This window comes from Solea solea, chromosome 8 (genome assembly GCF_958295425.1).
Source record: "Solea solea chromosome 8, fSolSol10.1, whole genome shotgun sequence".
Taxonomy (NCBI): Eukaryota; Metazoa; Chordata; class Actinopteri; order Pleuronectiformes; family Soleidae; genus Solea; species Solea solea.
The window spans coordinates 15,902,461-15,917,023 of NC_081141.1; the positions used below are offsets into that span (position 1 = coordinate 15,902,461).

General features: G+C 39.0%; 2 protein-coding genes across 3 annotated transcripts in view; both read left to right on the forward strand.

The window, feature by feature from the left end:
- Positions 1-1,653: 1,653 nt before the first annotated feature.
- On the forward strand, positions 1,654-6,954 carry pheta1 (PH domain containing endocytic trafficking adaptor 1). Of its 2 annotated transcripts, XM_058635486.1 has the most exons (3): positions 1,654-1,786; positions 2,190-2,324; positions 3,550-6,954. In XM_058635486.1, exon 3 carries the CDS (start codon positions 3,591-3,593, stop codon positions 4,476-4,478), a length of 888 nt encoding a protein of 295 aa, XP_058491469.1. In that variant the 5' UTR covers positions 1,654-1,786; positions 2,190-2,324; positions 3,550-3,590; the 3' UTR covers positions 4,479-6,954. The 2 variants fall into 2 exon arrangements, with proteins under 2 accessions (XP_058491469.1, XP_058491470.1); XM_058635487.1 differs by having other exon boundaries at positions 1,667-2,324.
- A 2,151-nt stretch (positions 6,955-9,105) lies between these two features.
- sh2b3 (SH2B adaptor protein 3) overlaps positions 9,106-14,563 on the forward strand; it is a 50,919-nt gene continuing 45,461 nt past the window's right edge. Inside the window, exon 1 of the mRNA XM_058635484.1 lies at positions 9,106-9,398. The gene's annotated coding sequence lies outside the window, so the exon portion shown is untranslated. The remainder of the gene's footprint in view (positions 9,399-14,563) is intronic.

The following is a 14,563-nucleotide window of genomic DNA, read 5'->3' on the forward strand; positions in this document are numbered from 1 at the left end:
TGAATCGGACTGCACATTTTATCAAAGTTTCCAAAAAGCATTGCGAGCAAACCTTTCAGACAGAGAAATGCAGTGAATGTATCGGGCGCCACAAGAATTCACTGAAGATTAGTGAGATGAGATGGCAGATTGGTGGTGTTAAGGCTGCACCTGTCTCTACAATATATTCTAATGAATTTGTAGAAGCTTGTCAGGGCCACACATGCTCAGGCATATGCCCTAACCAGCAGTTCAGATGAAGGATGTGGTTACAGGAACATTTACACAGGAATACAGAGACATTCTTGAGAGTAGAACATTTCTTTCCATGAACTGACAAAATCAGCTAGATGTTGTACAATATATAGCAGGCACTTTGATCTGAAGCACACAATTCTGTAATCTCTTGAGTCCAATTCACTTGGTGTCAGTAAAATATTCTAAATCACGTTTTGCAAATACAAAAATTGCAAAACTCACAATCATGTGTCAGACTATGAGGCATCGTGTGACTTAAATATTTATTCTGTTACCTTTTGTACCTCTGTGCTCTGATTTTCTTATTGTACTTACATAATTGACGTTTCGCTGCACATTTTATACATTTGTGTTGCATTTACATGTAAATTAGGGCTCAACAAATTCGGGGGAAATGTCTAATTGTGAGTTTTCTCACATATATAATAACATTGATATAACAGATGCTATTTTATTTGTGGTATAATTTTCAAACTCCTGTAAAATGGGAAAAAGCATTCACTATTAAAATATGAGCTGTCTGTCTGATGATAGACAGTGACGTGTATGTGATAGTTATGTGTCTTGTTTGGGTAGAAAGAATCATGTTTGAGCAGAGAACGTGGTTTGAGGGTTGTGTTTCATTGTGCAAGAGATTTGTGGAATTCTGACAAAGTTATACCTCTTTCAGTTTGTGTCATTTGGGGTTTCTTTTTAGACTCCTGACATGTGACTGCAGTGTTCTTAATAAGATGTTGCGTAAGATGAGTGAGACTCATTTGTATTCAGAATGTTGCCTCTTGAAGGAACTAAATGTTAAACAAATTTATTTTCAACAAAAAAGGTCATTAAGAATATGAAGGTAAAGTGCCTAAAAGGCCTTTAAGCGCTTCAAAATTGGCATTTTCCTAGTTCAGTTTCACCATGTATTTGAAAAGTAGACAAATTAAACACACAAACAGAAAAGACACAAGTCAATTCGGTCACAAGGCACAGTCTCACTAAAACAACCTGTATTACAATAGAAAATCACTTATTGTTCTGTTAAAATAAAAGAGCTCTTTAAAACTGAGAAGATATATTAAAAATAAAATGTATTCATAGGTTCAAGGTTTTTATTTGCCATTTGTGCTTAAACAGACAGTCCAGGCACATTGGAAATCTGTCAAATCTTGTCATAGATTTATAAACTGTGATTTAGGGTAACATTTTATTGTTTATCAGTCAGTGTTTTATCTTTTCAGAATTGTGAACATACAAATATCTATAACCCTGGCATCTTGGTGCATCCATGCAGGCGTAGCCGTGGTCGGGGTGCGCTTGTTTTATGTCACCGCTCACCCGGTCAACATTTCAGCATGAGCGCTGTGATCAAGGCACACATGGCCCCGCCCATTTGAGCTTGCCGCGTGCAACACAACGTGCGCGCACTTTCCCTGCTCGTCCTGTGACGTGGAAGGAAGAAAAAAGAAAGAGGAAAAGGAGGAAGGAGGAGAAGTAAATGGTGAAAACAAAGGAATAAATAATAACGGGGACGCTGTCAGACCATAGCAGGCGTCCTCATCGGCAGGTAATTATTTGTAGCACATGTAACGGCCGGGTTTGTAACACTAAGTGTAGTAAACACTGGTGTTTTTAACTCACCGTCAGTGCACAGCTGTCTGTGTTCATTTAAAACGTTTTCACATTAGTATTCAACAAAGTGGCTAAACGCGGCCATTTAGCTCACACAGCTGACACAGCACCCACCGAGCGTCTGTCGCTTTTATTTGTGTCCGTGTTAACCGGAACTGTCGTTCATTATGACAGGACTTTTATAGCCCGACATCCAGTACATTCACACACAAAGTGCTGATGTGTCAAAAGCGTGTGACTACAGCCCCGACGCTGAGTCAGTAACACGATCAGCTCGCAGAACTGGAAAAAATACAAACACCTCATCTGTGACTTGTCTTATCATCGTTTCCTCTCAGAAGGACCACAGCCTTGATGCTCAGCGTCAGTGTGTAAAAACTTTGAGCGGAGAGGACAAAGACACAAAGAATATGGAGACAGAATGAGTTTGGATGTCCAGGTGTGATGGAGAGGACAGCACACATCATGGACACGTAAGTACAACATATACCCTTCTATATAAAAGCCAAACAAGTTGTGTTAAACGAGGTGATTGTTATTTTTACTTTGTCTTCAATGTTCTTACCAGATTAAAGCTGGATTAGCTGTTGTTTGCACAGAGAGGCCTGAGACCTAGTTTTATAGCTAAGCATGTGACTATAGCACAGAGAATATATAACCCAACAATTTATTCCCTTTGAATGACTCAGTCTATACTGTTCTATACTGTGCTGCTGAAGTATTACTTTGGCAATGCTAAGTATGATAAAAAATAAAATGTAAGCAAAATAAAATGAAAGTAAGAGCAGGGCACGTGTTGCTCTCACTTTCATTTTACCTGGCCTTTCATTTTACCTGGTCTCTCATTTTCCCTGGGGGAGACCATGTATGTTGAATATACTAAATTAAAGGTATACTCTCAATAAACTGAAATTATACTTGTCCATTAATTAAAAGTTTGCATCATGCCAATAAACCAAAGCATATCAGTAGATTAAAGGTATACAGTATATAATCTCAACTCAATGCCCATCACTTAATATCAAGTTATTTCTGTATGTTTTTGTATTAATAGAATCATTTTGCCTCATAAATACATTCATATTGTGAACTATTTATCATTCCATATCAAAACAAACCCTTTTTATTTTGCAATTATGTGAAATGTCATCATAAATATTTGACCGGCCTCCTACTGTCAAACTAGACACTCAGTGGCCCCCAGGTCATATGAGTTAGAGATCCCTGTTATACATCATGTCCATTAATTAAAGGTTTGCAGGTCAATAAACTAAAGTATATATAATGTCATTAATCCAAAATATACATGATTAAAGGTATATATAATCTCAATAAACCTAAAATTACAAGTTTGCCTTATGTCAATAAACTAAAATATAATGTTAGTAAAGTAAACATCACGTCAGGAGATTAAAAGTATACATAATCTAAAACTAAAATGACACATCATGTCAGAATATTAATGTATATTCAAATGAAACATCATGTCAATAAACTACAAGTAATCACGGCAGTAAATTAAAGTAATTATGATGAAGCGCTGAGAATGAGTCTGTTTTCTTTCAGCAGTCACTGATTAGTGCCACTAAAAATAGAGAGAACTCAGCATTATCAGAACTTGGTGTTACTGGAAATGAAAGGAGCAGACTAATATTGCTGACACCAGAGGATGACCTTTTTCTTCTTCATTTCCTTCAGGTAAATAAAGAATCATCTTGGGTTAAAGAGAAGGTGAGAAGATGAAGCTGAATGAACGCAGCGTGGCACACTATGCCACCTGTGACTCGCCGCCAGACAAGACGGGCTTCCTTTTTAAGAAGGGTGAGCGCAACACAGCTTATCACCGCCGCTGGTTCATTCTGAAGGGAAACATGCTCTTCTACTTTGAGGAGCGCGACAGCCGAGAGCCCATTGGTGTCATTGTCCTCGAAGGGTGCACTGTGGAACTGTGCGAGTCGGCTGAGGAGTTCGCCTTTGCCATCAAGTTTGACTGCCCCAAAGCACGGGTGTATAAGATGGCTGCTGACAGCCAAGCAGCCATGGAGTCGTGGGTGAAAGCGTTGTCTCGGGCCAGCTTCGACTACATGAGGCTGGTGGTGAAGGAGCTGGAGAGGCAGCTGGAAGAGATCCAGGAGGCAGGAGGAGGTAGCTGTGGTGGGGCTGGAGTTGGAAGTTTGCAGGGTAGGCCTAAGGTGTCCAGACGAAACCATGTTGCACGGTCCAGGTCCGGAGCATCCTCTTCGTCTTCATCTTCATCCTCTTTATCATCGTCGTCGTCATCAGGTGCCCTTGCTATGTCGGGATCTGCTCAAAAGGGCGTCCAGGATGAGGTACAGCTTCCCTCTGGGTGCTCCAAAGAGAATGGGGTTACATGGAGTAAACAACCAGCGGCCTTGACTAACGGTGTAGTTGAGGGAGGGGCTTCCTCTGTGGCCTGGGATGGCTGTGCAGACCCTGCGACTGGTTATGGAGGTGATGGGGCCAGGGCTCCACCAGTGCCACCAAGGCGAACAGGAGCATCTCTGGAAAGCCCCGTCTGCCCTGGCACCGGCTGCTTCTCCAAACTCCATGACTGGTACGGAAAAGAGGTGGAGGACTTGCGAACGGAGTGGCTGCAGAGCCAGTAAATGAATGGAAATGAATAATTCCCATATTTTATTAACATCATTCCTTAAAATGCAACACTCAAATCACTAATCAAAAAAAAGGAAGAGATTGTTTCCAGATCTTGTCTGGCACAAGGGAAATAATCAACACTATCTATTTTCAATCCAAGAAACATTAAAATACAAAATGTGCTCCTTTTTTTTTTTTCAACGCCGTTGCTCACGGTCATTTGCTGAGGTTAGTTAAAGCTGTAGGGTATAACTTTGGTGATTTGTGTCTTATTATTCCTGTCTCTGTTAGGTCTTCATGAACAGAAATGATGTAGCATTGTTTGTACGCCGTGTCCTTCATCTGAAAATAGCTCTGTAAAACAGTACTATCAGACCTGACTTTGGGAGTGTTTGTGTATACAGCGGCAGCACAGTGGTGGGCAGGGACAAGAAGTGTTTATCCCTTCAAACTGTTTGAATGGCAGTCTGTTTGGTGCACACTTCTTTGTCTTTTCAGTCATACTTCAATCTATTTGCCGGCTTTATTGCTTTACCAGCACAACATTGTTGTTGCTTCTGTCGTCTCGACATAAAACAAAACATTTCCTGGGTGCGGTGGGTGAATGCTGAGAAACACAGAGAGAATAGGATAGAGCTAAAAAGCTTAATCACCATTGTATGAACTCATTTCCTGATGGTTTGAATGTAATGGACGTTTGTTTAACTTTAAATGTTCATACTGCAGTTCTAAGTGTACAGTTATGAAAAACACCACTTTCCCCATACAGTAGATAAAACTAAATTGTAATTCTGTTATGATCAAGATTTCTTCTGCCGATCAAGTTTCCACATGTACTTGTGAGATTGTCTCAGAGTCGGTTTTCTTCAAGGCTGTTGAAACGCAATCTAAAATAAAGTTTTAGTAAGTTACACCTACAAGCAATTACACTGAAAACTATATGAAAAATCCCACAGCAAAAAGCTGCTAAGATCACAGCTCTTCTTCTTGATATAAGAGAAAATTAAGTCCCTGGTGACACCCAGGTTTAAACTGGTGAAGATGAAATGGTTCGATTGCTTTGAGGAACGCGCTTAAATCAGTACGTATGATAAAGTTAAAAGAAACCGCAGGAAAACGTTTGAACAGTCGGTGATATTTTTACACTCCAATGGCTTGGGCTGTGTTAGCATCTATATTCTTGATTTTCAGCTTCCTGTAACTTTTACACACACTTCAAAGTGGATCTTTTTAACATGTCAATTTGTAGAGAAAGGAGGATTCTCTTGGGATTATTGTTTTTGGGGGAAACAGTGGCCCAGTTTCCCCTCCTTACTCCCACAGGGGCATATCTCACCTCAGAGACCTTGTGGTTTTTAATGTCAGAGCATCCTCTCCACAGTCACTGGGGACTGTAGTGGGGGCTGGATGCCTCGCTCAGAGCAACTCATCCCGGTATTTTTAGCCCTTGTTTGCCAGCAGCAAGATGAGGCTGTGTCATAAGAGTGCTTGTCACTTAATTCTCTTTTGACACTTGTATTTCTTAAAACTCTGATTGTTACTCCTTGAATGTGTGCGACTTAGCACTTGTCTTTATAAGTGTCTGTTACTTTCATGATATACATGCAGATCATTGGGGGTTTTTTTTCTTGTGATAATGTTTTAATCTGTATGGTACTGAATGAGTGTAAAAAAAAATAATGGAGACATACTGTATTCTCTATCTATGCGACCATCTAACCTTGTGGTTTGTTTATATTCCATGTTGGAAATTAACAGTAATATGCAAAAATGAACCTTTTTAAAATGTTGCTCATATGACATTCTATATTTAATCACATAGCCATTTCACTTTTTTGTTTTATACATGCCTTCTGTTGTCTTTATACTCCTGTAATTGCACTTTTAACCGTTATCATAGGACTGCAGCGATAGGGGGCTCGACTTTTCCCTCTTTTTGATGCTGCTTCCATTATTCATCCTTTCTTGCCAAAGGCTCATCACAGTGCAATCACATTTTGACAATGGCTCAGTTCCTTCAGTCTGCATCAATGCACACCACTGTCGTTTGCTTGTACAGAGATGACAGTGTGGGAAAAGAAGGTACTGTTGTTTGTAATTTTATTTAAACTGGCATGAGGATCCTTTCAGACAAAAATCATGCTTGAGTTACTGCCAATTTTTATGCTCTTCAGAAATGGTATCACTGTAGTTACAGTCAGCATCAGTCTGCTCCCACCATAATACTGAAAGTAATTTGTGAATGTGTCAAATCGATCTCTTGAATGAATCCTGAATATTTTCAATCGTTTCGTTTTGTGCCAAGTTTGTTGGTTCCACTAACTTTTATGATTCCTGTCACATTTGTCAGCATTAAAGTGAACACTATGAATAATAATATATGGGATAATCAATAATAATCTGTTGTCTCTTACATGTTATCCTGAAAATATTTTTGTTAATGAAACATTTGCTGTAAAACAGTCAATAAACTTTATTATCATATTATTGATATGTGGCGGCCATTTCATTCACTGAGATTGCTACGTATTGAATCTATTTTTTTCTTTCTTTATAATAATGCAACCTATAGTATATCGTTTTATTCTGCATGCAGCATGTGTGCCTGGACTGGCATTAAAGAAAAAATTAACCTCACATTCACCTTTGCTGTTGAGTCTGTTTTTCACTAGGTGTCACTGTGCAACAATTTTAAGTCATCTTTAGCCCCTTGACTTCAGGGTCATCAGTATCTGGTTTACATCTGATACATTTAATTTAATCCTCATTTAGTTAGGTTAGTCGCATTGAGCAATTATAAAACAAACAACAGAAAATACAAAGACATAATACATGGAATAGATAAGAAGATTCTCTGTCATTTAGGTCATTGTATCTTCAGGTGTTAAGCTATAGGCAACTACCTAAAGCAAGTTATTAGGAAGAAAAAACAGTAACAAACCATTTATATGCCATTTAAATGTACTGGAAACCGATTCAGTGAACCTAAGTACACACACGGGGGATGTCCAAGGTTAAGTAATTACTTCATCATTCATTCATTCATTCATACATTCTCTATACTGCTTTATCCTCCACATGAGGGTTGCAAGGAGCTGGAGACAATCCCAGCTGACACAGGGTGAAAGGCAGGCACACAATCTACAGAAACCAGATTTGAATGATATTATTGTTCTGAGAGTTTGGTCATTTCAGATTTATGGCTTTACAAGTGAATAGCATGAGATGTATATTCCCTCTCAACTCTCAACCCAACCTTGTGATATAGAGAACACTCTGTTATGTTATGTACTTTAGAGATGATCTAATACCTTTCAAGCCCTAATTTTTCTTGTCCTTATACTATATATGCCATGTTATCGCTCCATACGGATTATAATCATTACATTAATATATCAAATTGTACACTATAATTTTTTCATGCTATGATAGAATATTAGACTTTATCTCACATTAATCTTGCATTATAGTAATATACAGACAGCAGTTAGGTAATGTTCTTTGCTCTTGTTCTGTAGCTACTTCTGTGTGTATACTTAAGATTTTAAAATATATATATATCTACTGTGTATCGGGTCATCTTGTGCTGAACATGAATGTTTCTGAGGACTTTATCTTAAATGTAGTAAGCATACAATCTAAGGTAAGATCTGAAATAGACAACAAAGGTCAGCGTTGTGCACAGTCACACTGAAAGCAACATCTGAATTTGAAGTTCATAGAATTCCTCTTTTTAAATCGCATACACACTGTTGTATTTCAGTCAGCTTTAAGGAGTTATTGCAACATTATTTAAGGTTATGTGACTAATGCAGGATGTGAAACTCTGCAAGAAACTGTTAATGCACCAACAGATACAGTATTTCTGAACATATCTGAATACAGAATATGGCTATGGACATTTTTGCAAATGTATTCAATTCCCCTGTCAAATATTTCCCTTGGAAATATTTGACAGTAAATTATTGGATTGGTTATACTGTGAATAATTTTAACCTAACCTTCTCTTCCAGAAAATCAACCACATCCACACTCAACTGAACCAGGACTTTGTACAAAATGTATATCAGTTATTCTCTTGGTTGTTCTGGACACTGTAGTAGTATCTGTAGTTCTGGGCTCTGTAGTAGTGTAGTTAATACAAGGGGTTTTTTTTTAAGTAGAATGCCAAAACACAATTTATCCAATGTTATTATAGTTGCATAACACGTGTATTTCAGGACAGTTGTGTTGAATCTATTTAGACTGTGCAGTTTTATCTAATAAAGTGGCCATTATAGATTGAGGACAGGTTTCATAGACACAGTTAATATGTCAAGAAAATGAGACCTAATCGTTTTATGGTTATTTGTGTACAATACAAAGCCTTTTGTGTAATTGGGTTTACACAACAGTGACATATTACCCATGGTAATATATTAGATTAGACACACAAATATCTATGAAATCAAACGAAAACTAGGGTAAATAAATTGGCCATGAAATCAAAATGAGTCATAGAGGAGTAATAAAAAAAAAAAACAAGCCCGCGTAGTTTTGATACAGGTGTCTTATTTTGAAAATCAGAACAGGAAAAGCAATATTGCATCCTCTCTTGCTTGACGCGGCGGGACCGCGGCACTTTTTTTTGACAGCGGAAATGAGGAGTCGCCACTTTTTTTCCGCGTCAAGTTCGTGGCTGAAAGTTTTCTTTCCTCCTCTTTTTTCTCGTCTGTGTGCGGACGAACCGTCGCACGCACCGACAATGAGAGAGAAAGCCGTGGGTTCCGTCTGCGCGCTGCCCCTCCGCTGATGCCCAGCGTCCGTTGCTCCTCGACGGCGTCGTGTTCGCGTTACTTTAGATGCTTCTCGACACATTTCCGTTATGCGAAGTCCAACTTGTTGGTTAGTTGTCGTGCTGCGGAGGGTGCCCATCCGAGATAACGGAGAACGTGAGTACACTGTGAGCTCCTGTCAGCTCTCATCAGACTCTGCTCCTGCTGCTGCTGCTTCTGCTGCTGTTTCCAAGTGCTTTTAACATCACTCACCACGTTTAATGGGGATTATCCCAAAATGATTCATCTTAAATCATCCGTCAAACTATACTTTGTTTTCCTTTTCCTCTGCTTTAAAACATAACGTGCTTATGTGAAATTTAAAGGGCTTCTCTCTTAGCTCCTCCTGCACTTTCTGAAAAATAAAACCTTTCTTTGTATTACTTTATATACAATTTAATGAATCCAGAATTATTTAGAAATGTACACCATACAAACAGAATGTAACAATATAGGACCTATGTTGCATTGTCATTAGGCTGAGTTATTGACACTTTAACAATCAGAAGTGGTCGATTATTGTTTATTAATTGTCTGATTATTACTTACTTGTGTTGCTTTACACTTTTTCGTTATCATGTAATTGATAAAAATGTAATTTGTTTAATCCAAAAGTTAAGTTGACCAAGTTGTTGTTGTTATTACCACGGCTTTTAGTAGATGCCCTTTTCTTCGTCCACATCAGGTACAAACAACAAAACATGTGACTGATTTTAATGTTGTGGCTGTGTGTTTTGTGACTTAGTAAATAAGTTTTAAATGACAAAGGGATCTTTTTAAAAACAGACATATTCTGCTCTGCTGTACTGGTACCAGTTTCATTATTGTTGTGGTGTGCGAGTGCACTGCTGTGCAACCTGACACAAAATGCAGATTAATGGAGATCATAAGTAAGGTCCTAAACTGTTTACATTTTAAAAAATTACTCAACCGAAATCTTATCAGTGGTCACCATGGCGATGGACATGAAATAATAAACAGTTGTGAGTTATTCATCGTATGTCAATATGCCTCACTTTTACATCAATAACCAGAAATAATGGAGAAGAGTAACTGGTGGGGAACAGACACTCATTTTCATGACCCAATGATGTTTGGCAGTAAATCAAAACAGTAATTTTGTTGTGTGTGTGCGTGTGTGTGTGACACACAGATTGTCTTATCATTGTGTTGTCATTTTACCACCTTTTTAAAAAAAAATGTGTCATCGAAGACACATGTGAGTGTACGTACAGGCTGATAACGGTGTCCTTAGTTGTTTGTTTTTTAGATGAGGCAGTCATCATCATCATCATCACCATCACACCCGGACTTATTTAAGTGACAGAAAAACAGAAACATGCCGCCAGCGTGGGGAAGTAACACCAGCTAAACTGTATATAAGGGTTTATAGTGCAAGACAAATAGTGCAGAATGGACAATTAATCAAAATCGCAATAAAGCCTAGAAATAGCAGGAGGCGCAATATTTGTCAAAACCAAAATCTGTAAACTGTAATTACTGTCCTGATCTATACACATCTTATTCTACAGACTGAAGGGAACATCTTTGTTTCTCACAGATCTGCACAAATATCATACAGTAATCATTTTTAAATATGTTCTTTGAATTAAAACATATTTGATGAAATTACCATTCTCTCCGATATCGCGAATCATTTTGCAATTCCTGTCAAAACAATCGCAATTAGATATTTATTAAAAAATCGTTCAGCCCTAGAATGTAGTTTCTAATTTAAAGTTTAGGTTCAGTTCCTTGTGCTTAATTGGTTGGTATATACCCGCCAGTGTTTCGCATGAAATTCAGAAGTGCTTTTACTTCCCCATAGACTTTCTTGGGTTCTGACATTTGAATATTTCAGAGCTGTCTTCACTTCTGTTTTGCACTGTGTGGTATAGACAACAGGACTTCAGTTCTGCCTACATGTATACATGCAACCCGAACATGAATACAGTAAAAAGCTAAAAATAGATAAATAAATGAATATTCTACTGCGGCCATGTGAATCTTGTGGCCCCTAGTAGTATTTCTACATCACATATTCAATACTAGAAACTGCGCTCTGCCCAGAAAATGAGCTGACACTTGATAAGGATAATTATAATGCAATTTTCCCCCCAACATAACTTGATTACTTATTTGGGGATTTTATCTGCCACAACACAGGACTGGTTGTCTAAGACATTTTTCATTGTAAGAAAGGACTTCTGCTTCTTGGAATTCAGAAAACTACAGAGCAAATCTTTCCAAAAAAATGCACATTGCACATTATGTATGTGTTTTTACAGAAATAAAAGACTTAAGAGCGGAAAAAAGGCAGAGGATTCTGCAGCCTCAGATATCAGCAATGCATCAGATAATGTCATGGTTCCATGTTTTTAACTGAGATGTTATCGGACGCCAGCTCTTCCGCTTCCCTCAGGGGTTCTAAGAAATCCACTGATGAGACCACGAGAGAGGTCTGACCCACAACCGCCCTCTGGGGGGAGGGAAGAAAAAAAGGCAAGAGTAGGAGAGGAAAAAAAGGGAGGAAGAGAGGAGCCATCAGATATGACTTGGCAGGCAGAAAGGAGTAGGGATCTAAAAAGAAGGACAGAAGAGGACAAAAAAACATGGGGGGATGGGGGGGAGAAAAGCTTGGTTCTGGTGACAATGAGGGACCCTCTACAGTGTAACACACATTATCGAGCAGTTATATGTGATGTATGTGCGTGACATGCATGGCACTTGGCCACCCAAACAGCCAAGCCGAAAAACCTTCAGACCATCAACACAATGTGGGAACTGTTGTAAGCCCTGTGTGAGCAGGCGTTTGAGGGGCACACATGCGTGCCTCTGTGTTATTTTCCAAAGCAGCAAAAATTTTAGAGAGTGTGTGCATATTTGCATGTGTTTGCCCCCAAAATGTGCCTCTTGCTCTTGTTGGTGGAAGAATGTTGATTATAGTTAACATGGCGATGTTGCTTCAGACGTGTGTGCTTGCAGGTTCTGTACTGAGTTACAGTGCATTCGACAGATCTGTGCCTGTGTGGTTATGGTGTAGAGGACCGTCTCTTTGCAGAGTTTTGGCTCCTGATTGGATAAAGTATTGTGGGAATGCATTTTTTTTTATTTCCAGTCAGATTCCAGAAACAGAAGCTGTTTTCAGACATGAACACCAGGTAAAGTCTGGAGATTTGGGACAGATGTTCCTTCAGAGTCTGCTGTTGACACATGATGAACATAGTGGCACTTTGTCCAGTTGTGCTGCATTTACAATAGCAGGAGAATCTGTGGAAGAGCCATGTGAGAGGGTGGAGCTTGGCTTGTCCACCTAAGAGTGATGACACTCTTACTTTTGATCTTCTGCAGTTTCTCCTGCTGGATTCACCCAGACAGTAATCAGAGATTAGAATCTATGGGGAGAATTTACACTCTAAAGACTTGAGATCTGTGACAGGTGTTACAATACAGTGCTATTTAACATGTATTTAAACAAGCCTAAATTTATTGTCTGGATTGTGAGGATCCTTTTTTTTAGTCAAGTAATTAGTCTGTTGGATAAATTGTGAATGCCAAACAGTTGGAGAAATATCGGCAGATGAATTATTAATGAAAATATTTGTTAGTGAGGGGCCACACCGTTTGTGTAGTGCTTAGCACTCTTGCCTTTGCAGCAAGAAGACCCTGGTCAGAACAAGGGCTTTTCTGTAGGTTCTCCAGTTTCCTCTCACAGTCCAAAAACATGCAGAACTATGGATTAGGCAAATTGGACACTCTAAATTGACTGTAGTTGTGCGAGTGGATGGCTGTTTGTGGTGCATCTGTCCAGGGTGTACCCCTGCCTGTTGCCCTATGTCAGCTTGGATTGGCACCAGCACCCTCCCCACCCTCATGTGGAGGATAAAGTGGTAGAAGATGGATGGATGGATTTGTTAGTGAGACACGCACACACAGGTTTGTTCAGCTATTATTTTAAGGACGGCCTGAACAGAAGGTTATCTTTCACCTGAATCAGTTAATGACCTTAACCAGTTCTTCAGAAATGAGGGTCTGTCTTTTCATGACCAGGTTTTGGTCACCCTGGAAAACTACTGGTTCTGACAAGAACAGTGTTCTTGCCAGAAGAGTTCCAAAAGATGTAACAAGTAGAAGTATAGTTTGGATGTGTTTGTTCCTCAAATCGTGTTAAGCTGAAACACGAGTCACGTCAGAGGTGAAGTGAAAGCAGGAACACATTGTCACGCAAAACACTAAATTTTCCTGCTGAAACAGATAGTTTCCCACACAATCTAGAGCAGGCTTGGGTGATGCTGGAGGGTCAGAAAGTGTTGTTGTGTAAGTGCTAACACTGAAACTCTCTTGGCTCCTGATGAGTCCCAATGTGGAAAATGTTATAACTCCTGAATTAGCCTTCCAGGAAGTCAGATGCCTGCAGATGATTCACAGCCAATCACAGTTACTGAAGGATTCAATTATCTTTCCCTGTCCTCCCACCACCACCCCCAACCCCCAACCCTACCCAGACGACCTTACAAATGATTACACACACACACACACACACTCATAATATACAATATCACACATCTTAAATACTACCATGCGTCCTACAATTCACAATAAACCTGAAACACATCATGAGTGAGCATGACTCATTCTTGAAGTGCTTGCATAGCTCAGACACAGATGTCTGCTAAATTCTCCCAGACTGTTACTTTTCGGTGTTGAATGTGTGAATTAATGGAGTCACTGTTTATTTTGCCTTAATATATGTGTGTGTTTGTGTACAGGAAAAAGTTTGTGTGCAAGTGTTGACAAGTGCACAGACACACAGTGTACACAGTGTGTTGAGCCATGAAAGTAGTGCAGCTGTGCAATAGATAGATAAAACTGATAGATTCACAGATAAGAAATCTATTTTTTTTTTTTTTTAAATGGCATATGCCTTTGAATATTAATGAAGATAATAAGGATCTTTCTCTTGTTGGATATTTTTTCTTTCAACATTTTATAAACCAAAGAATATTCCAGGCAACAATTCTCATGTCATCTTTTTTTTTCATAATTAGAGATCTTTAAACATGATTTTCTTTCTACTACTTCTACTATTCACTCCTGACTTATTCCCTCTTAGTTTCTACTGCTCACACATCACATCCATGCAGCCACAGACAAAACTTCTCCTTCATTTCTTTGTGTCTGTCATTATGTGCTAGACCTGTGTTTTAGGATTTCGTGACATGCTAGGATTTGTCTTTGCAGGATAATGACAGACAGCAGACTGTGTAGAAGAGGTTCTGTGT